The sequence below is a fragment of the Lipophrys pholis genome, assembly GCF_963383615.2.
Source record: "Lipophrys pholis genome assembly, chromosome: 17".
Lineage (NCBI taxonomy): Eukaryota > Metazoa > Chordata > Actinopteri > Blenniiformes > Blenniidae > Lipophrys > Lipophrys pholis.
The window spans coordinates 7,616,488-7,640,672 of record NC_137643.1 but is presented as its reverse complement, the minus strand read 5'-3'; the positions used below and the strand labels follow the sequence as shown (position 1 = coordinate 7,640,672).

The window sequence follows — 24,185 nt, the reverse complement described above, 5'->3', positions numbered from 1 at the left end:
GCGACACACCGAAACCGGGTTTCGTGTCACAAAAGCTGCAAACTGGAGGTGACGAGCCGCCGGCTTGGTTTTCGTTTGATGAATGGATGAGGTTCGTACTGGAAAAGGAGGAGACGGACACCAAAATGAGAAGCTGTAGGCGGTGTGCCTATTTATAATGATCGACAATAGACACCCGGTTCAGTCTGCGCGTCTTATTTAAATGTCAATATCCATCCCGGGGAGACGTCTGAGCAGTATCGGAACAATGGTGAGGGACTGAAAGAGCGAGAGAGGAAGCTCCGCTCCCAGTCAATCACTGCTCCACCAGCATCAGCTAATTACATCTGTTTTAATCACAGCGTCGTCGAGGACGTTACCGGTTATGAGGATGACAGTCTGAGGGTTAGTGCTCAGACCAGCAGTTAGATTTGATTAAAGTGAAGGGAGATGTTACAAGCGAGGCACTTCAAACATGTGTTTTCAGGGAAATGGACAGGCTGGCGGGAGCGGGAAAAGGTGGAGGAAAATTACAGTAACCGGGCTTTTTCCATCACCACAGCACAATGACATTTACATCTTCTGATTCCTCTGACTGAAACAGGACATTATACTGAAAAAAAGAAATGGGCAGGTTTAACTGGAGGTGTAATTGGTTTTTAATAGCTTCAACTCACTGATTCTTCAGATGTCTTCCCCTGATGCTCCGTCTCTTTTTTCATGGCTGCACAGTTCATTTTAATCTTCTATGCAGGACAGAGAAGGAGACTCGAATGTCATATTTAAGCAGAATAAAAACACTTTATGTGAACTAAAGTGACAGAAATTGACTGAGGAAGCAGAACCTGAAATCTTTATGTGTAAGTAAATGAATAAAGTTGCTAATAAATCATCCATCTTCTTAACGGCTGTATTTAACTCTGGCTGAACCTGAGGTCCAGAATAAAACCAGGGGTTTTTCTCACTGTGAGGCAGGAGGGCCTACCTCCAGACCTATTATAAATATGAATACCATAAAGTGTGAAAGTCTACAAATGTAAAAGACACCAAATCTTCTCTGTCATCATCCATTTAGTCTAAAGACGGGAGGAGAACACTGCAGTCACTGTGCAGTAATCGAGGCGAGCGAAGGACTCGAATAACAAAGGACTCTGGACATGAAACGACAGATCTTAAACTAACAAGTGTTCAAATGAAAACTACAAAAGTTGTTGGGTAGGTTACATGTCATTCTCCTCTTGTAAAGAGCGTGACTGATATTTTCACGTCAAGGCACAGCCTGCAACTTCCGCTGTCTCAAGACACAAGACATCAGATCATGACGATGTGTGGTTGTGGTTTCAGATCGGCGCAGTGAGTCGAGTTCACGGTCACAGGCGTGTGAAAAACAACAGCCTGCGAGTTAGAACCACGGCCCACTGACTACACCACACAGCTGCCACCTCCAGCTACTCAACAACCAATGGAAAAACAGTGCAGAAGCCTTGTTTACACATGGTTTCATCCAAGCCTCGACTATGATCGCCACATTGTGATGAGGATGACCTTCATCTCACAGCTGACGAACACTGCATGATTACAGTTGACTTACATAATTAACTATTAAACCCACACTCGGTTGGAGGCTCTGTGATTAACAAATCGCCTCAAACTGGAGATTCTCTCTCTCTAGAACTCTGACAAAGAATTCTAAAATACATCTAACGATTTGTTTGAGCCTTATTGGATTTTAAAAGCACCATAAATACTTATTTTGCCCATTGTTTGTTTAATGCTGGAAATAGTGCCAACCATGCAAGTCCTTTTCTCTTTATCTACCGATACTTTGTGTGCACCCATCAGTGGAATTTGCCCGACCTGCCTGGGAAAGAACAAAGCCATGCGGGTCAGACCAATAACTTCTCAAGAACATTTACACGGTGGTGAAATCACAACCCATCTAACCTTGCATGACAGTTCCCACAAAGGATTTGGGAATACTGGTCCGTACGGTGCAGTGGCTTCAAACTACATATCGAGGCTATAAATGTCGGAGTGGTTTTCATTCAACTCGCTCATGTAGCTCTTGAGACTATATCGAGTTCTGCTGAACACAAGGAAGAAGATTGATGTTTGACAAACTTGTTGCACAGTGGCAGTGACCTACTTTTGGTTCGATACGGGATCTAAATCACAGAAGAATGGAGCGTCTCCTCTCACACACACTCAAACAGTGACAACTAAACAAAAACAAGATAACAGACGAGGGTTTAAAAATATTACTTTGTACTATTTGATCGAGACGATGTCAGGCAGCCTAATGAGCCCATTCGTTGCTGAAGGCAGTTTGACCCTTTCCTTTGCTTGACGAATGGTTTAATTTTCCACCTGAACATTCAGACGTGATTAAATTCCCGTTGCTCTTCGCCTTTGCTCAATAACCAAACACGGGTCCCTGCAGTTTCCCCAACAATGACAACACTGTCCTCGTCTGGGCGGGAGGCCCGAAAAAACCCTCAGGTTACTCTCAAAGCTGTGTGAAAGGTCACATGTATTTCCAGTGTTTCGTTTCACAGATAAGAAAGCTCCTTCAAAGCTCTCTTGTTATAATAAATGGAGAATAAAGGTGGCATTTAAGGCTTTGGGTTCAGACCGGTGGAAAGATTATACGCAGCTCTCCAGCGTGACCGGAAGAACTGAAAAATGATTCACTTTCTGTCCGATCCTCGAGGAGGGGGCTTTTCATGGTAACTGATACCAGATACAGGCGTGTCGGCCGACCCTTATCGGAGCCATTATGTCCCCTGCTGTTTGGTAGTTGGCGTTTTTATCTATAGATGTTGCGATTCCGCCTGAAATTTCCTCACAAAACATTTTTTTTTGTAATTGCTGCCGTCTGAAGCTATGATTTATTTTCTCAATGAGATTCCTGATGATTCTCGCATCGCCCTCAGGCCGGAAACAGAAGCAAACTCTTTCAATCCCACAAGCAACACGACCCAACTTCTCCTTTTTCCTCCTGTGCTCTGTGGGATCATTGTTTCCTCTAAGCTCGATTCACTGGATCACTGAGTTATTCGGGGAATATAGGCCAAGTTATTCTGATATCCTCCCCCTCGGGAGTGAAAGGGGGCATTCCAGCAGCTCAAGTGGAGCAACAGTAACATGGAGTCTCGCTCGCTCCGGTGGATACAGGTCAGGCCTTCAGCACAGTGACCAGCTACCGGCTCTTAAAGAGACACCGTTAGTGCGGATTCAGGTGGAGTTTGAGCCCCAGCTTGGGGGGCAGCTTCTTTTGCAGCGTTTGCATGTTCTCCCTGTGCCTCAGTGGGTTTCTTGTCCAGATACTCCACTTTCCTCCCACAGTCCAAAAACATGCATTTGATGATACATTTCACGCGAGAATTTACGAGGCAACGTTTCAAGTGAAAACGCATCGTTTCTGCTTTTTTTTTTTTTTATTTCCGGTTTTTCGTATAGTGGCGAGCACATAGACATTCGTATGGACAGACGATGAAGTTGGAATTACAGGTTTGTGAAGACAAGCTGCAAAGTTATGGCCAGACTATACAAGCTAATATTATTGTTTCTTAAACCGCGTTAGTTCAGGATGAATGAGCCCCTCCGCCCCCGGTAAACAGGAGTTTGTTGTAATGGTAACAAAGCTGCCCTTCACTGGAGATATCAGCATTGACAGCAGCTGTGCAGCCTTTTTTTTTTTTTTTTTTCCATTACTGTAATCAGAAACTGAATGTGAAGGAGCTTTTTTAGTCGGGTTGAATCTCTCAGACAATAAAAACGAATTAATTTAAGCTGCTTGAAGAGGAAAGCCTCCATCATTGAAGTGCCCTCCATATCCAGTCATCCATCACATTAGTATGCACACAGCACTCTCACCGAGTCTAAAGTTACCACACACACTTCACACAGTTTGTTCTTGGCCTCATCGAACCACCTGGAGGTCGTACCTCTGAGTTTGTACAGCTCTCCATTGACTGAGTTTACGATGAACATGTGGGGAGCTTCTTCGCTCGTGGTTACCGAGGCTCCGATCAGGGGCAGGGACCCCCGGGGCTTCTGGCTCTTTCCCTGCTCATTGACGAAGTACTGCAGCTGTCCCAGCTCCGGGTCCAACACAAAGTACCTGCAAGGGAGGGAAAAGAGAGAGTACAGTAATGAAGCAGAGGGAGATCATCCTCGTCATCATCATTTTGTTTTATGCGCTCATTATCCTGTTTACTACTGGAACTTTTTTTTATGTCCCGCAACACAAACTTTGGGAGATTTGTGAGAGTGAGAGTGCAAAGAGAAAGAAACGAGCCAAAAGAGAATCGCCATAAAAACACGCAACATCCTCAGATTTCTCACCTGCCAAGCAAAGATACCTGCGGGATATTATTCACCACGGCTCCGCTCTCCCATCCGTGGACATTAACAGCTGATCTCACTAACAGCAGCCCGGCGAGCTCCATTTCAAATTACTCAAGGTGGCGATTAGAGCGGTCATCTTGTGCAGCGCCTGCAGCTCCAGGCGTGGAAATTAAACCCCACATTTTCCCCTTTGTGATTAATGAATCACATTCAATCACCGCATAATTGAATCTCGGCCTCGTCCATCGCCGGCCGGGAGATTCGAAGCTCTCCGTTGGCCGAGACACACGGAGGCAGACACATTTCATTTCCGGTGGCCACAGACGAGCGTATATGACATTCAAGATAGCGGTCTGTCCGCTCCGCTTAGCGCTTTGTTGTGGTCGTACAGTTCAGCACGGGTGGCTCTGCCTAACCTTTTCATGTCTGCGTGCGGTGGCCCGAGGTAACGGCAGCAGTCCTTGCCCTGTCCGTGGTTTCAGAGCGGCTCTGGATCTCACTCCTCTATTTTCCCCTCCGACACTGACCCACTTAACAAGCCCCGATTACAGAGGCAATATCGATCAGCACACGGCTGCGGCTCCTTCTTATCGCCATGATGTCTCGCTTTTAGAAGAAGACTGAACAGTATCTGGACCCGTCCACTTCATCTAACGGGCCGGTGTCATAGGAAATGTGGACCGCTGATTTCTAGTCAGCTGGTATCTCCAGAGCCTCGTGATCAATAAAAACTGTGTGGAAAGACATTGTGAGCTTCACGAAACAAGTTCCCAAGATTGTGTCCTCCCACTTTCAAAACTCGCACTCCAAAAACATTACAGGAAAGTCAAAACCCCGACAAACACACCCTCTACTAGCCCTTGGCTTAGCAAATTCATATTTCTTTGTTCTCAGCAAAATAGACGGGTTATATAAACTCAATATGTTGAGTCGTCATTTCAGTATCGAGATCTTTATCTATCGCCAATATCTTCAGAATCCTGTTTACCAACACACAAATTTGGACAAACCCGGAACAAAACCACTCCCACCTACTTCCCAGGTTAGAAAAATAGTCAAGCAGTGCCACAGTCAACATCACCCTTCATTAATTCTTGTTTGCTGAAACTTTGGAGACGATAAAAACCTCTGAATATCTTCGGTATGTAAAACCTGCAGGCTGCTTCTTTCTGCCACTCCGTTGAAGAAGCTTTAAATCTGATTTCTATAAATTCACATTTCCCATGCGAAAGCTTTTCAGTTGAATTGAGCTCAGGATCAATCCACCAGCCACTTTAATACAGCTCATATTTTTCCTGCTAATCTTTCCTCTCTGCTGCTTAATGTTTGACATCTACACAAAAAATGTATTTAAAAAAATCAACAGCTTCACTCTAAAAAACCTTGTTTTCTACACTGGCTAAAAGGTATCTCTAAAATACCGTCATGTTATGATTCACATTTGGTTGTTGTTCTGACACATTCATACAAACTCACAGTTTCTGCCACATTGGCTGGCTGGCTCAGTTTAGGGTTTTTTTTTTTTCCCCGGAAATCCCCAGCCTTATGTTATCTGACATGATGTCATAGTTGTAATCTGTTGTTCTTGATTGGTTGGCACATGTCAGAGAAGGTGGATCGCGTCCAGTTTGAGCCCATCAGAGAGTCGACTGATGCCAGGAGAGCAGGGTTGAGGAGGGGCGGGATCCAGATCTACGCTTTTGTTCAGGCTGGACATGAAACACAAACATTTTAAATCAGCTTCAGGTTAATTTCACTTGGACGAGATGGAACCAACTGGCGTGACAGGTCATGACCGGCGGCGGCAAAACAGACCAAACCAGATGAATAAAGGTTTACAGATTTTAACATGATTAAAGATATCTATTACAATATACGAAAATACTACACATATAATAATATGATCAAACAAATTAACTTGACCTCAACCCCTACAAATGGACTAAAGTTCCACATGTTAAAATGAAAAATTATCATTTTTGGTTGCATATTTGATTTCTTGTATTATTTTTAATATTTAGATCAAATACATTTAAAAAAGAAAACACACTTTTATCATGGTTCATAGTTTATGATGATTTAACAATGAATTCAAATACACTATTAATATCAATAAATATAGGAAGGGATTTCAAAATATTTGATTGCAATCGTATATCAGACTTATTGCAAAGAAATGAAAAAGGGGCTGTTTTTTTTTCTTCTTCATCATTTTAGCTTCAAACTCATGGAAAAGAAGAATATTGAATATCTGAATATTGAGATTATATTATTTACTATGCCATAATTATCACGATTGAAATTTGAATGACGCTTAAACTTGTCAATAGTGTAGAAATAACTGACAAAAGCATGAACTTTTCCCTCTTAGTCAAATGTTTTTAAATGGATATCTATCCCTACACTGCCTACGCTGCTCCGGCTGTCTCAAAGCACTTTGCACTGTCAATTTCACCCATTCACGTGCGCTCTGCTATCACAGGAGGCATTTTTCTGTAAAGCCTCGTAATTCCCCAGAGAGGATGCAGAACAATGCTGCTATCTGAAAATTGATCCACCATCACAGCCTGGCCCACCCCCTCTCCGCACCCCTCTGTCAGGTGAGTGGGTGATTTATGTCGACCGGGGAGAAACCTGCCTGCGTCAGTCTCCATCCAGCTCCGTCTCTTTCCCGCTGTATGTTCACCACGCACACGCAGTGTGAAGTCTTATCCCCTGTTCCGTCAGCACAATGGAGGCTTTTACCGCTGACCCCTCCGGGCGGTCTCGCCGCTGCCGCAGAGCCACAGTGTCGAGCTTTAACATGATAAATGGAGCCACGCTGGCCTTGATATTGGGCCTCTGGTGTCCAAGTGCTGCTGGCATCACCACGACAGGCGGGAACACACATACACACTCAGCTCGCGGTGAACTTTTCACCTTTACAAACAGGCTGAACAGAGACGAGGCATCGACAATGAACATTGATGTTGGTCTTATCTACTGCGGACGCAAAAGAAGATATTAGATACATGCATTTTTTTTTTATCAATTAATGTCATTTATTTGACAAATATTCAATAATTATTCAGAAAAAAGAATATAAAAATATATAAGTCCTACTGTATGTATAGATAACAAATACGTGTGTATTGATTTGAATATTGTTTACATTTTAATCTGTATTAACATTCAAATATTAACATTTATTTTCAAAGGTTCCCCGCATTTTCTGTCTGTCATCGCTCCACATAAATACCGGCACTCCTCTGATTCACATGCATCCCTCAACACGTTATAGACACATCCCGTCTTCTTTGATGTTTCATCAAAGCTATCCTGGCTTTCAGCTGACTCCTGGAACTACAAAGAGTTCTCCGGTCCAAATCCATTTCTTACCGTTTATCGTTTATATAAATCACTACCAAAACAATAATTACACTGGAAAAGAGAGCTTAGTGGAGTGCGTCAACAGAAATGCCGTCATTTCCTGATGCCTTTAGCACGCCGGAAATAACTCGTCAGCAGAATTTGCGTTTCGTCGCCGTTGTCAGTTAATTTCTAAAAACGCTCCAAGGGAAGCACGTGGCGATTCAACTCTGCTCACTGGCAGGAGAAGAGCGTGAAATTCACGATATATACTATAATGATTCTTATTGTGGCATATAAGGATGTCATGTCAGCATAGAATGATCGTAATGTTGTATTACATGACAATTCACCACTGTACAGACTGAAATATCGCAAATATACCATAAGCGTCATGTCAACATGTGCAATATGATATAGCAGAACACTGACTTAACTGCCATGTTTCACCGTTAATCTGCGCTAGTTGGCTAACAGATTGAATCTCGCTTCATGCCTTCTAGATTATTTTGTTCCTGGTGGTTGGAGAAGCATAGAAATCATCCAAAAATAACAAAAAAACAACAACAAAGTAAACAAACAACTGAAATACTGAAAAATACTCACTGAGTTAAACTAAAATCAACCAGATTTAAACCCTTTCACTGGTCGTTGTAACTTAAACTTTGACAGTCCACCACAGGAAAAAACACGAGAGTCCAGAAAATCCACATGTGCACATGTAGAGCATGCAAACTCCACACAGAACGACCCATCTACTCTAGACCCTAATCTGGAATATTCCCTGTGAGGCACCGCCACAGTATTACAGGAAATATTACAAAATAAAATTAGGAATTGATCACAAATCATAACACAAGGTTCAGTAGCTTTAAATTTGCAGTGAGGACAGTGTGGAGTTATTAAAGAGACAGAAACTACCTGAAATAGTTCACTCAAACCTGTCTTTTTTTTTTTTTTGTTATTTTTATAGGACTTCCTAAAAGAGGTCAGCGGAAGATGAGTCAACTCCGAATTTTCCCACCGCAGAGACGCCCACGGGAGCCGCACCATCCCGACTCACAGCTTTGATCAAAGCAGCACAGCGGCGCTGCTTTCCACTGAGCACATCTGCAAAGACACGATCCAATCCCTCACGGTGTTCTCCACACCCCGCTGTCCGCTCCAGATTACACAGGTTCAGGAGGCGGCATGGGAAACGTAACAATGCACGCAGCCTCATTTCATACAGAGAGCTGCAGAGAGGGCTGCAGGCTGCCTCGTGTCTGATCACTGGAAAGCCTGCACATGCACCACAAACACAAGCCAGAGACTTAAAAACAGAGAAATATGTGCTGAGTAAAACAAAACCTGTGAGAACTGCAGTTCTCAAATGAATCTGAGGTCTTTTTTTTTTCTTTTTTTCTTACATGTCCCCACTATCATCACCGTGGAAACCAGCTTTGAAGCATTTACAATCCGCAGCATACGCCGATGTCAAGAAACAATACCTCCATCATTAAAGGAAAAGCGCACAGCTGATGGAACCCCGGCACTGTCTCACAAAACACAGAAGCTCCCAATAGGTGAATGGTGGCAGACATTACACAATTGTCTGCCTGCGTAACAAAAGGCCAGATGTCTTGGCAGAGTATTTTTATACCCCTGCTAGACATGCTATAGAAATCCTGAGTGTGTATTAGTGTGTAAGTTACAACCGAGGCAGCCTGATTGTTCAGTCTGGGAAGCCCCAAGTCTGCATAATGTCAAGTTATTAATCCTGAAATGGACTCTCACTTCTTCGAGTGCAGCATTAAGCAGATGAGTTCTACTATATAGCAACTGTGTGTGTGTGTGTGTGTGTGTGTGTGTGTGTGTGTGTGTGTGTGTGTGTGTGTGTGTGCACGCCTGTGTACACAGGCAGCAATCACTGAGGGGTTACGAGCTCGATGGACTGAAGCAGAGAAAAGAGAACGTTCCATCCATCTTCTATATCATCCATCCATCTTTGATAGTGATTTATGTAATTCAGGGCAGCAAGGAGCTGCAACTGATCTCAGCTGACTATCACTAAAAGCAGATATTCTCTGGACAGTCCTCACAAGACACACACACATTCATACTCAAGCCTGCAGCCCCATTGAAATCCACATATGCACAGAGATAACATGCAAGCTCCAACACAAACCTGAGGCTTAATATCTAAAGAGTGTGATCCACTACACCACTGGATAAAGAAAAACCTACGATCATTTAACTAAACATATTATAGGAAAATGCAAGAAATCAACAAAAGCAAGAAAAGCTCTTCTGTCAATGACAATAACAACATTAATATTCACAGCTTAATATCGTGCACAAGGGTGGAGAAACACTGAGGTGACGCACATGAAGATTGCGCCACACGTTCAAAACAACTCACCTGAAAAGGGTCTCAATTCCTCAACAAGGTTTTTCTGTTTACGCGATCTTGCTAAGCTTCTTTTACACTCGCATTGTGTGGTGTGAGCGCCTCAACAACCACTCAGGACTTTAATCACATTATCAAAGCCTTTTGTTGTAAAGGTAATTATATTAAACAAATAAAAATCACAGCAGTGGATTAAATGACTCGCGTCTATAAAAAAGTGTTGTTTGTTTTTACAAATGGTCATTAAACTGTAAGATCCAAGATACTTTATCCAAGTGTATGATCCTAAATGTACCGGTTTAAATCTGCCAGAATGGAAATGGTAACTCTGGGTCCTCTTCCTGCTCTGAGGAGGATCAGACTCTCATCAGTCCGCTCAGATCTGAACGGGTGACCTTCATCAGACGTCTCGACGGATCAACGATCGCTGACCATGCAGCTGACTGACAGCGTTGCCATGGAGACGGGGACCATGTTGGTCAGACTTTCCAGAGAAGTTATAGACCAACTCTCGACGACTTTTCTAAGGAACCCAGACACGTTTAACAATGCAACACGCAAACTTCCCACAGAAAGACCCTCCAATCCAAACCTGGAACCAAACCTGTGATGATAGATCTATGAAATACACAACCAGGAGATAAAAGATTCATATTGCAGTGGAGACTGCATGTTTTCATCTTTAGATTATCCAGTGTGCGAGTGTGAATGAGTGTGTGTCTGTCTCGTCACTTCCCAGTTGTCTTATGAGACTTCTGCCCTCCCTTATGATCGCAGCACAATTACACCCCCTAACCTCCTGAAACAGCCTCCATCACACTGAGCCAAGCAACACACAACACAACAAAGGCTGACGCACAAAGAAATACAATATTTATTCTTCGGATTCATTCACAGCAGGATAAAGTCTGTCAGTTCTGGACAGACAGTATGAGATAAATGTAGACTGAATTGCTTTGAAAATATATATATAAAAAAAAAAAAATCAATCAAAACTTTCTGAATACTTTTTAACTTCTTTACTGTTTGTTATTTACACCTCGATATTGTCTTTTGATCAGTGTCAACCAATCATGTTTAAAAACATATTGGAGATTTTGTATTATTTGCAGTTTCACATCTCCTCTATGCAGTCTGTCTTTATTTCAGTCCTCTATCCTACACACAAGAGAACCGATGGTCAAACATAACACAGACATTGTCTTCTTTCACAATCATTGGGGGGGGTTCTCAGTGCATATGTCCGTGCAGACAGTAAGAAACCGGCTGCACAACACATTTCCTTTCTCCACACACACACACGCACACACTCACACACCATACCAGCCCTTCACGCTGGCACATGGCCGCCCACACTGAGGCAGAATTAGCTCCACTCAGGTCTGCTGCCCACCACGTCACAGCCTGCCAAACACAGCGTGTTTGTGCGTGTGATGAAGACCAGAACGTGACTGACAGCTGTAATCACTCCAGCCGGAGCAGCATGTCTCCTTCGTACATTTCTATATCTGAAATAAAACCACGCTGGGGAAGTGAGAGGGAGCACGAAGCGCAGCCTTTGCACGAAGGTTCGTCCACCACTACATGTGATTTTTCCACTCCGACCCTCATGCAACACTAAGCTTTCGTTTTCTAACCTTCTTCACCTTGATTTTCTTCAAACCAGTTCAACCTGTTTTACGTGTCTACGTCCACCTCTGGTACAAACCTGATACAGCTTTATGAGGGCATCATATACGGCAACTAAAACTTTTATAGGCTCAGGGAACCATAAAACTAGATTAAGTCACAATGCGTGAAGTCATGGAAACAAACGTTTAAACCTCAAGAGCCCAGAATTCAAACCTGATGCATCTCTTGTGTGCCATGTTTAATTAAACGTGAGGTAGTTTTAATTATGGGAGTTATCTGCTGGTATTTTAAGTTTATTGGGACATTAGTTTTTTCCTCCCTATGGTCATACTACAAGACAGAAATAACATTAATGCTCAGCGGGAAATGTCACGTTCAAAAAAAACAATGTGGAAATGAAAGTTGGGAAGTTATTTTGGGTAAACGATAGGAGCAGAATATCCCAATAAAAAGAATCATTAATGAGTTGCATTGAAAATAAATCTCCATTGTGTTGGAATATATGACAAAAACATGCTGTGATAATTGCAGGTTTTAAAGTTACCCACTTAAATCACAACCAATTCATAAAATATGCATTATTTGTTGTATCATTTGACTCCTGTGTACAATCTTATGCCCCAAAATGTATATTTTTCCAAGGTAAATCCTCCAGTTTCGCTAAAGTTTTAAGATGAATGTCTGCCTTTCACAAGAGCAAGAAGTATTTAATATAACAATAAAATCAGGGCTCCCTTGAAAAAGAGATCCTGCAATGACCTCGTTAAATAACAAATAAATACAATAGGCTTAGCAATGAACTAAATTTCACTTAAACCACTATAGACAAGTTTATTTTTCAAGTCCCTATAAAACAAAAACAAAAAGTGATTTCAGCTCATGTTGCAGGAGAGAAAATACACCTTGTTTGAATTTAGTTTGGGGTTTTTCTGTGTGGAGTTTGGATGTTCTCAGGTATTTTTCCCCCCCAAATTTCATAAACAAGCATTTCAGCTGGATTGCTGCTTATAAATTGATGTGACAGTCTGTTATAAACTGATGTGTACTCTGCCTTCAGCGGTTATCAGCTGGGATCAGCTCCAACACTACGCGGCGACGAGTCGGACAAAGTTTCTCAAATCTCTTCATCCTCATTCATTTCTGCCGACACGCAATAAACTACAGCTCTGGACCAGCTCTTGCATTGCTTTGAAAGGATGATTCTCAGTCTCGTGGTCTTTGGTATATATAGGCGATAGGTATAGGGATAAGCAGTAATTACAGGTCTGGCCTATAGGGGTGCTGTGACTCATAAAATACACCAAAAACACAGAAGAAGACATGGAGCACATAGAAATATAGAAGGAGACTCCTGCTCATAGGCCTCTATATAACTAAAGTTATAAAGGTCTATGCTCCTGCTCCAATCCCGATTAAACTTATACTAGTGTCAGTAGCTTCTGCAGCTCTGCCTGGAGCATGTCGTCCACCATTGTTGTGGTTGTTAGGTGACGTCGCAGCGTTTTAGAATTTCCCCACTCTGGGAACTGACTGTGCGTTCAAAATAACATTTAGCATATATTCTGCAAACGGACTGCACAAACCTTATTTTGGATTTTGTGTACATTTTGCCAGGTTTAGGCTCATTTATTAATTAAAATGTATTCATTGCACATTACTGAATGCAGACCAATAAATGTAAATCATAGAGATGCAACCTGGTCATTAAATTATTAGATATTGATTTTTTTTTTTTGTCTGTTTTATCCATTTATTTTCTTTGGAGGCTTTCAGTCCAATGTCGGGTTCCTAAATTGGCCCTCAGCTATCAAAACTTTGAGAACACCTGCATTATTATAGCTGTAAATTCGGAATTATTTCTTACTATACAACCTCTCTCATAATTAGTGAGTTAAAGGTATTAATACTAACCAGCAGCGGTGGAACTTGGTTAAAACTGAGGCAAACGGGTACTTTTGAGGTCTGAACAGAGGCCTCGTCTGATCCGATTGCACAGAAACAGGCTTCCCAGTGTTGAATTACATTTTCAGGATGCTTGGGTCAGCGCTCGCTGTGTGTCCACACAATTACTCAGCTCAAGGTCAACACGCTGCGAGGAATCTCACCTTGAAAAGCTACACCTTTGCCTTTCTTTCCCCTTGAAATTGAAACTGGTCAGGTGGCAAAAAGTCCTCTTAAATAAAAAAAAATAAAAAAAACATTTTCACAATCAGCCCTATCATATCTGCTCACTTCTCTGCGTTTGAAACTAATCCCACGAGGACATCGCACAGAACTTTTGATTTCTTCTAATCAGCATGACCTCACTTTATTCTCATTCAAACGAGCATGCGCCTCTTTATTAGCCAGGTATTCCTGCGGGCGGCGCATCAAGACGCCGCTCAGTGCATCATCTGCCTGTCAGTTTAATGGGAAAGCAGGGAGCAGTGGCTCTCTCCCTCCACCTCTGCCTCACTGTACCCCACCCTCCTCTCACATGCACTGGCTCCCAGCCCAGATCGCATAAACACACCGCCATACAGCAAGCACTGCTCCGCTCTGCAGCACTGCTACAGCCACAATGGGACACTCACGGTCTGCTCTATCTCTGGGACTCATTTTATTGTTGATCACACTGAAGCGGCAAAATAAATAAATAAATAAAACTCTGCATAATTCATGTTGACTGAAAAATACTTTCTCCTCCTCTAGAAAAGGGGAGACACAATCAGATTAATCGTATGTGGCTCACAACATGTGCAGGCCTGAGCTGTAATTTCAATCCAAGATCTCTCTCTCTCTCAATCCAAGATCTCTCTCTCTCTCTCTCTCTCTCTCTCTCTCTCTCTCTCTCTCTCTCTCTCTCTCTCTCTCTCTCTCTCTCTCTCTCTCTCTCTCTCTCTCTCTCTCTCTCTCTCTCTCTCTCTCTCTCTCTCTCTCTCTCTCTCTCTCTCTCTCTCTCTCTCTCTCTCTCTCTCTCTCTCTCTCTCTCTCTCTCTCTCTCTCTCTCTCTCTCTCTCTCTCTCTCTCTCTCTCTCTCGGTGTTTGAGTTAAGTAAATCAGACACAGCAGGGAGCGAGCCCATCAATGCTGCATGAGGTACAGTGGCACAATAATGCACTGCTGTGATCTCGACAGTTGTTGCCGGCGTATCCTGTTCTTCATTAGAGTGCGGCTGCAGCGGTGGCGCTCAAGTAATATCGAAGAATCACGGGATATGAGAGAAATATCAATACATGGCAAGAAACACAACAACATGTAAGAGCAAATGCAACAACCTGGCATGAGGTAAATACACGTATATGCCAAGAGAACTAAAGATTAGGCAGATTCTGCAAGCGAAAGGAGGAAGTGTCGATTTCAGCCTTTTTACAGGTCCTGGGGCAAATCAGTTGAAAATACATCAGATTGATTTTCTTGAGTTGAAAACCCAAATGGACATATTGTGGATACAATAAACAATTATATATATATACACACACACACACACACACACACACACACACACACACACACTTCTGGAACATTTTTTCAATGAATCAAATTACTAACTGACATACGATCAGATTAATTGCATCTTTAACACTGATTCTCATCCTTTTACTCCACTTCCTATGACTACTACCAAGAATGATTCAAAACATCAAGATTCCAATACATACCGGATTTAAACAGAGGTGGAGAGAGTGATCAAAACATTCCCTCAGGTACAACTGCTGCTATGTTGCTTAAATTGAACTCTTAGTAAAGTTAAAAATAGAGTTGTTGGAAATATATTCAAATGAAAGTACAAATCATTGAGAAACTCAGGTATGAATTAGCTTCAAACTCAATTTAAACTACTTTGACAAAAGCAGCCATTTGATTCAATTTGCTTGAATGACTATACATCCAATATAACTTTCTCAAACAAACAATATAGTATGTGACAGGAAGAAAGTTTTTCTCAGTAAAATAATGTAATCCCATCAAATGGTTTGAATCTAAATTCAAAGTTGGGCTGATTTGATAAAGTATCAGACTTGATAAAAAATAAAAAGATGTAAACAAAGTTACATACCTGATAAAAATACTCCCAACAAACACCAAAAGATACTAGTCGAGCACAGTAACGCGAGTATTCCGTTACTTCCATCCTATTAGGGGTTTGTTTACCCTGCAGCTGAGAGTAAAGTAGTTAAATCTCAGGCCTAGTGATTTTAAAGCCCCTCTTCAAGCCCCTCTTCTCCTCCTCCTCCTCCTCCTCCTCCCCCTCCTCCTACTCGTGACGTGGTGGTAAAAGTGCAACGTGGACGGGGCAAATAACAACACCTGAACCGAAAGTGAACCCATTCTATCCCCCCCCCCCCCTCTCTCTCAGTGTCTCTCTACTTGCACGCGCTGCGCTCACCTGTTCTGCCAGCCCTGGATCAGGTTGGTATATTTGCTCAGGACTCCTTCCAGCTGCCTCTTCCTCGCCTGCTGCTGCTGCTGCTGCTGCGGATTCATGCTGTTGCCCTGCACACTTCCCCGGCTGCCCGCCGCTCCACCCGGGCCGGAGCCCGGGCTGTGCGACGCGCTCCGCACGCCGGACTTCCTGGACGCGGAGCCGGGGGAGTTGGTCCTGGTGGTCCCGGGATGCGGACTGCAGAGCGTCTTGTCCATCCTGGCGACGGGACGACAGGAGGAGGAGGAGGAGGAGGGGATACAGATGCACCACAGGCAGCGGCAGCTGCGGTGGATCTCTCGGTGTGTGTCTGCGGGACTTTTCTTTTTTTTTCTTTTTTTTTAACGCGCAGGCTGCGGGGACGCGCCGGCTGCGCCGCGCCGCTGTTCGGAGCGTCTCTGTGCGCGTGAGGGAGCGTACATGCTCCTCCGCAGTGTGCGGCTCTCCTCCTCCTCCAGCCTCGCTCCTACTAGGAAGGGGGAGCAGGACGCAGACACTCCCCCTCTCCACCGTGGACCTGCCCCCGGATATTACAATACGGTCCTGTTAGACACATCATCACTCCAAAAAAAAAAAAAAAAGTCTCCCAAATGCAGGAAAAACCTCGGATGACTCATGTTTTAGTCTGCAGCAGGAAAACCAGGAGCTGCTTTGCTTCTTCACTACAATGATAATATGTCTGCAGCCACAAAAATTGCTTAACCTCTAAAACGAGGATAAATGATCCCCATAGAATCTTATATGTAGTTTTGCCATGTTGACATAAAACTGCATTGTAGGTTGCATTCATGAAGTTTCTGACTTCAATGTCTACCTTACTATTCATAACTATACATTGGCTCTTTTTATTTAAATTTTTATTTTTTTCTCATTGTCCCAAATATTTATTTGTTCAACTTATTGAAACCTTTTCATGAGATAATTTGTCTTAATTTAATAGTTCTAACATGTTTAAATGAATCGATTATTAAATAAGTGGAAGCTAAATAAGATTATATATTATTCATGGAGAAGGGGTGGGATTTCATGAGTTGTACTTCTTCCCACTCCTTTTCAGACATGCAACATGATTATATTGTTCTGCTGTAGTCATTCACTGTTTGTGTGGTGAAATAGCTTTGGTCATATGGTGTGCACTGTTGACTTGATATTGATTTTGAGCATATTCCCCAAATAAAATAAAAATGAAATGAAACTGTCTATTGACTATTTCTAGTAGTTGGCTCTTTTTTTTTTTTTGCATTTTGTTTATCCATTTGAATTGTTTTGTTGTCCATTATACGTGTTTTACCATTTGAGTTTAGAGGTCCACCAAATAAAAAGAAGCGTCTTTCAAAAAAAATGTGTCTCAAGGCATTGCTGGCTCATGGTACACTTTTAATTCTGAAGAAAATATCAACATATGCAATCAGACAATGCAACACACTATGGATAAGCATAATGTTCGTACAACCATTTATTGTGCTTAAGCCACATTTTGCTCAATCAACCTTCATAGTTTGAGTCATGCCAGTTAGTTTTACGACTTCCTGCAGTCAAAGTTCTTGGATTCCAGACAGTGAGAACCAGGTTGTCCACTACTTTTCCCCTGTTGATCACGAGAGATTTAAAGCTTCTCTGGGCCTTGGGCGTTCCCTCTATTGTCTACAATTCAACCAGAATTCTCCATTAGAGGTGATAAGCCATTTATTTATGTTGCAGCGGTTGGCTCTCACCCTTCACAGCAGTGATACAGAATCAACAAGCAAGGGGCTTCTCTGTGAGAGTTTGCATGTTCTCCCGATGCACACGTGAGTTTCCGTCTTGCATTCCAGCCTCATTGTACCACGTAAAAGCATGTTTTACGTTTACAGTATGTGTAATAGTTTCCTCTAAACGGCGTCTGTGTCGATGGTGAGACCTGCCTTTCACTCAATGTCAGCTGAGAATGTCGTTTCTATAAAGTTTCATTAAATGTTAGTTTTTTTTCATGTGTTTTAGCTTCTTCCCACTCTTGAAAGACAGGCCTCTTAGGTAAGTGCTGTGTGATTGGTTTTCTGTCTTTGTTAGCTTTGTGATGGACTGGTATCCTGTCCACGATGTCCTCTAATCTGGATAAAGTAGGACTGAACAGTGGATAGATGGACTGTTTAATTGGAAGTTATAAGGAAGACGATTTTACTGAGAGGGAGAGTAAAGGCTGGATTGTGGAGTTATTTGTTTCCCCCAATCGAGTGTCCATAGGCGCCTAAATGTGATGCTGCTGTTTCAGAAATATAAAAGTAAAACACCCTGTGGAGTATATTTAAGTGTCTTTTGTTTTTTTCGACACAAAGGATTGTCTGTACAATGAGTGCACCAAAAAATGCAGAAATGAGAAGGATGTCAAAAAGCCATCATTGTCTCACAAACACACACACACACACACACACACACACACACACACACACACACACACACACACACACGCACGCAAAACAAATATTTCTGTAGGCCACTGCCAAGAAACATCAACTGCTACACAGAAATATTTGGATCAATGTGTTATATAACCTCCAACAACCACAACCACATGAAGCAGGGCGAAGAGAACATGTTAATGAAGACCAGACCCAGAGAATTGCAGGCTATTAGGAGGAAGGCTGAGATTGCTCTGAGAAATCGAAGGCACGGCCCGACGAATCTCCACAGGACACTTAACAGAGCTCGGACAGATTCCTGCTGCTTGTCCGCAAAGCAAAAGATCAATACGAGAATCACAAAAAACTCCGGGCTGCGGCGAGTCATTGGTTTGTTAAAAGGCGCCGCTGAGAGTCAAGCGTGGGTCAGCCGCATTTCATTATGAGAGGTCAGGGCTGCTTGACTCTGATGCCGTTGTTATTATCTTTCAGTCTGGACACTATAGAAATAGGTATTTATCACGAGTGCTCTGAGCCGTCTTCATTCGTCTGGGACTCCTCGTAATGTCTGTGGGTTATTTCAGAGTTGGCAATGAGCCATATTTCCCCGTCACAGATTCATCAGAAACATCGGATCGAATGTGATAAACTACTTTATACTCCAGAAGGAGAAGAGAGGTATTTCAAAAGCTGCTTCAGCATCATTATGAAAAAGTTGGCAACTGTAGCGGCCAGTGATGCAATAATAGCCAATCGCTTGATAAGTTTAAATGTAATAAAGTCAATAATTTAATAACTGAAGAAATATGATGACTATGACATCCACTATAGTGTATAGACTGTGACTTCAATATGATAATAATTAGCCAATAATATAACAACTTATCAAATTATTGGCAAAATGTAATTCTTGTGAAGTTATGTCCTTTATTACACATAAGATGGTCCAAATTATTGCATTATCGGTTGCCAGTGTGATGAATGATTAATTCTTATTCACTGTGGCGGAGCTTTTTCACTTAAAAACATTGAGGACCTAACTTAAAATTGGTTATCGACAAAGTCTTTTAAATCTTCTTTCAGTTCACTCTGTTATGTGTTTTTAAAGGCAAGAAAACTACACAGTTAATACATGCACAGTACAAGCTACATGGGGTGTGATTAGGTTATGGTAGTAAAAATGCCATTTAAAGTCATAATATATAACGAAAATCAAAATTATTTAGAAGTTCTGGTTGTCTTTTTTTTTTTTTTTGCTGGAGTTTTGTGAAGTCTAACTATTTATTGTGTTATTAAAAAAAAAATTCCTTCTCAATGTAAAAGTCTATTTGGACACATTTTAAAATAGTTTGAGTTTGAGTGGGACAATTTTAATAAAACATTTAACAGCCAGTTTTATTTTTAAAAACAACACATAACATATTATAAATCACGCTAATTATTTTTTTATAGTAATCATTTATAAAGCAATTGTCTAAGACAAACATAACCTTTGTCTAGAAAATATTTCAAGCTCATTCCATTTGTCCATCGCGCAGGATAAACTCACAGACACTCACCAATTACCTTCAATCAGTCAGCATGTTGTTGGACTGTGGGAGGACAGTGGAGTTACCAGGAGCATGCACAGGGAGAACATGCAAACTACGCAATGGATTCAAAAACAAACATCATCTCGCTGACCTTGTTGTAGTTCAGTAAATAATCTGTGTACTTCTTCCAACACTGTTTCAACTGGTCCTCACCATTGTTCCTCAGATATGTACAGGTCTCAGCACCGTAGGGCAACTCGGCCCAATGCAGGGCGGTGAGTCTACGTTTATCCGAGAGCTGCACGCTGAGGTCGCACCAATCTTCTCCACTGAGTTACGGTGGCTGTGACTGCCAGAGGCAGGTCCTCATCATCCTCCTCTTCCTCCACCGGCCTGCTCCAGGCTCCACAGCCACAGACACTTTCTGACGAGTCTTTTAGGAAGTGAGGACAGCGCCCTCGTCTCTGAGTTCAGCTTTTCTTTGGAGTTATGAAAGCTTTCATTTCAGTTTTCGGACGCTTCTACCTGGTTTCACTCAACATTTCCTCTTTGGGGCAAAGTGTAACGTTCTCTGATAGAAATATCACGTATCCTGTATTAACTTTCAAGCTGTATATTGTCTCTGGCTCTAAAATAACCTCTCTATAGATCTTACATGCATACGACTGTCAGTTCTTGCACAGAATGGTTTCAATGTGTTCGTTCATCACCCTCATCTTTCCTTGTTCTTCACACACATTGACTGAAAGACAAAATCTTATTAAAGTGCCTATCCCAGGCCCAGACTCAAATGGGGATCTTGTCGAAGAGGCAAGAGTGATTAACACTTCCTGTTCAATGACGTGTTTTCAGTGGAAATATTTCAGGAAGTGGCGCCACCAAACTTGATCAAAGTGCGGCGCACGCTGCCCAGCACATTTGGCATTTCGATATCATTCGACGAAAGACGAGAGAAAACCTGCGACTCAAAGATAAAGGAGTGTAAAGAAGCCCTTCCTCAGCACACATTCTCATCTCTTAGCTTCAATGCCTCTATGTCCCCGATATAATTCAAACTTTCTCATGAATCCTGGCGTCTGCAGTGAGTGGCAACACTGAGAGCTCCGCTTGCTGATACAAGACATCAGAACAAACTGTCATTTACTGATTCAGTCCACGTTTTTTTTTTTTGTTTGTTTTTTTTTTCAAAGGCTACTGGAAAGACTCCTGAGAATCAGTTTCAGCTGAGGCGGTCAGATTTTAAATCAAAAATACATAATAAATCTAAGAAGTTTGTGCTTCTTCCAAGAAATATCTGCACAGTGCTGCAGTGACCTTCCGTCCACCATCACACACTCTGCATATTTCTGCAAACATCTTATCCAAGCAGTCATGATGTGCAGATCAACAAATCCCAAATGTTCCTGTTACAGAGTCGATTATTTTTACAATTACACTCAGTATTTACATGCATTATGGCCATGGAAGCAGAAGGTTTCTACACTGCTTACAGGGCTTTTGCCTGAGGGAAAGTACTTCAAACTACTACAATTTGTTGCATATTTCAAGAAGGAATGAATGTTTGTGTTTTAGTATAATTTCATGGATCTACTGAAACATAATCTGATTATAACTCCCTCCATTACCATATTTGGTGGCATTACGCCCCATTTCTTTCAAACTAAATGGCTGTCATAACAACACATAATTAGATTGTTGTTCTAAGTATTGAGATTAGACGTTTGTGCTCGTTTCTCAAGCATCTTTTAATCCAAAAATATCACTTTTAGCATTGCAGATATAACAGTAGAGCAGGTTTAAAAACCCACTGTAATGTCCGATGCTTTAAATAAATCATATATAGGCCACAATATTTGCGTACAATATATTTAACAGGAGAGTGGAGCTCGAAAAACCTTTAACCTGTCGTTTACAGAAATCTGAGCTGTTTCTAATATGTGCATGATTTTAGGGCAAATGAGGGTGTTTTACATTGACTTTAAAATACAGTAAGCAATACTCTGGGTGTAGTATTTTTAATAAATGCCTTATTAGTATCTTAAAGGGGACATATCATGCTAAATCCACTTTTTTAGCCCTTAAATGCATTTTGTTGTATATTTAGAGTGTTTAGAAGTACAGAAAAGTTCAAAGTAGTCTCTTCAGGTGCTCCGTTGATATCTTTATATTCTGTTTTGGTCATATTTTGCGATCAGTTTCGATTTTTCTATTCTCTATTACGTTTTTTGAACAATGACGTCACAGTATTCTCAGCGGAACTGCCAAATTAGGACATCGACATTTCGAGCAATCCGCCATTTTTGTTTCTCGCTGCGATTTTGTAGTCCAACCGAAGTTACGAGAGGATAAGTCGAAATGTTCGGTTGTTGGATGTAGTAACCCACAAGCTTCGTTACACCGTCTCCCAGCATCAGAACCTTTTCGAAGTGCCTGGTTGAGTTTTATTTTTCACAGAAATGTACCCACATCTGTGGGTAAGGTCATTTTTGTGTGCGCGAATCACTTTAAGGACGACTGTTTCAGCAACCTCCGCCAGTATAAAGAAGGATTTGCCGAAAGACTTGGTCTGATTGAGCGGCCAGTTCCTTCTATCTATGGAGACGACGAACAGAGCACTTCGGTAAGCTGTATATAACGCTAAAAAGTGTGATGATAAGACGTCCCTGTCATTGTTTTGTTAGCATTAGCAGTTGCACCGTCTTCATATGTTAGCGCTGTGTGCTCGTTTTAGATTATAATGTAACTTCTGTGTTAAGTAGTCGTTGTAATACAGGCAGTATTGTAGTAGTGGGCATGGATGGAGAAGTTAGTGTAAATATAGTAACACACCATTGCGTTACATCCATATGAAGACGTTGTTCTGTAGGTGCATCATCGTCATTTTCATCTCGCTCCGCCGGGTCCGACTCTGGCTCCAACATGTATGGCTGGATGGACAAATCTTCCGTTGTTGACATTTTGTAAATAATGTGTGAATATAAAGTTTCTGCGCCGCTAGATAATTGTATCTGTTCTATCAAACTACAAAGATGGCCGAACAGGGTGGCGTTGAACCGAGTGTCACCTCTGCAACCTGGAGAGGAGGCGGGGTATGAAGTGTCTCATTTGCATTTGAAGAGACCGCCCCAAAACGAGTTGCTCTCAGAAGCACATCAGAAAAGGGGTTGAAAAGGGGCCTGTGGAGCTATAATAATGAGGAATTCAGACCCAAGCATTGCAGTTTCGCGTTGTATAGACCACAACTGTATGATTTATATGTAAAAAGGAAGGATTTAAAAGCATGATATGTCTCCTTTAAGGTTGGTGAAGTGGAGTTTGCATGTTCTCTCTGTGCATGCCTGGGTTTCCTCTGGGCCCTTCAGTTTCCTCCCGCAGTCTATAATCTGCCTTGCAGATTAATAAATTGCTCCTAGGTGTGAATGTGAGTCTGTGTTTTGCAATGTGACGTTGGCTTGTATAAAGTGGTAGAGAAGCGTCGCAGAACATGGATCGGTAATTTAACACGTCTCACCTCGACGGAGACTTTCAATGAGAATTTCACCAACTTCTGATTTATTTATATTTTTGTCCTGGCAGCCACAAGAGCTCAGTTTGTTTTGTAAACTAGGCCCCGGGATGGCGTCATAATCCCCTCGATCAGGACAGAAACTCCTGTGTTTGAAATGTAAATACGTTAAAAACTTCTCCATCTGCTCTCGCTTTGCTCCGGCCTAAATGTGATGCTAAAGCTGCGGTGTTTGGCGATACCGAGGTTCTCCTCCCTGAGTGAGCTGTGTGACTGAGTGCAGCCTGTTAAAGTGGCGTGGCGGTGCTCAACTCTGCATATGTTTGCACAATAGCCTACATTATTCACAAAGACCAGCAACCTCACCAATAAGCACTTAATGGACTGGAGGGCGCCTATTGACCCTGCTCGCTGACAAGGTCAGCTGACTACCAGTGTGTGATAGAGTGTGTATTTGTGTGAGAGAACACACTGAAGGCAAAGGGATTTTCTAGTGAGGTTTTTTTTTTTTTCTTCTTCACTTGACTGTTCGTCTCTGCTCGCTGCCTCTCTCCACGCTGCGATGAAAGATGAAGTCATTCATATTCATCAAGGGAGCTTGAGAATAAGGCCACGTAATGGATACAGATGAATATGGAAGCTGTGCTATTCGTGATTTTCCGTTGTC

The 24,185-nt window shown here is 42.1% G+C and overlaps 1 protein-coding gene across 2 annotated transcripts in view; it reads right to left on the bottom strand.

Annotated features, from left to right (window-relative positions):
- Positions 1-16,580, bottom strand: part of osbpl10a (oxysterol binding protein-like 10a) — a 65,124-nt gene extending 48,544 nt beyond the window's left edge. The window contains exons 1-2 of one of the 2 annotated variants that reach the window (XM_080484883.1): positions 16,068-16,580; positions 3,927-4,102 (exon numbers count right to left, since the gene is read on the bottom strand). In XM_080484883.1, the coding sequence (XP_080341009.1) occupies positions 3,927-4,102; positions 16,068-16,321 (430 nt within the window). In that variant the 5' untranslated portion in view covers positions 16,322-16,580. The remainder of the gene's footprint in view (positions 1-3,926; positions 4,103-16,067) is intronic. The other variant, XM_080484884.1, reaches the window with a different exon arrangement.
- Between the last annotated feature and the right edge of the window lie 7,605 nt (positions 16,581-24,185).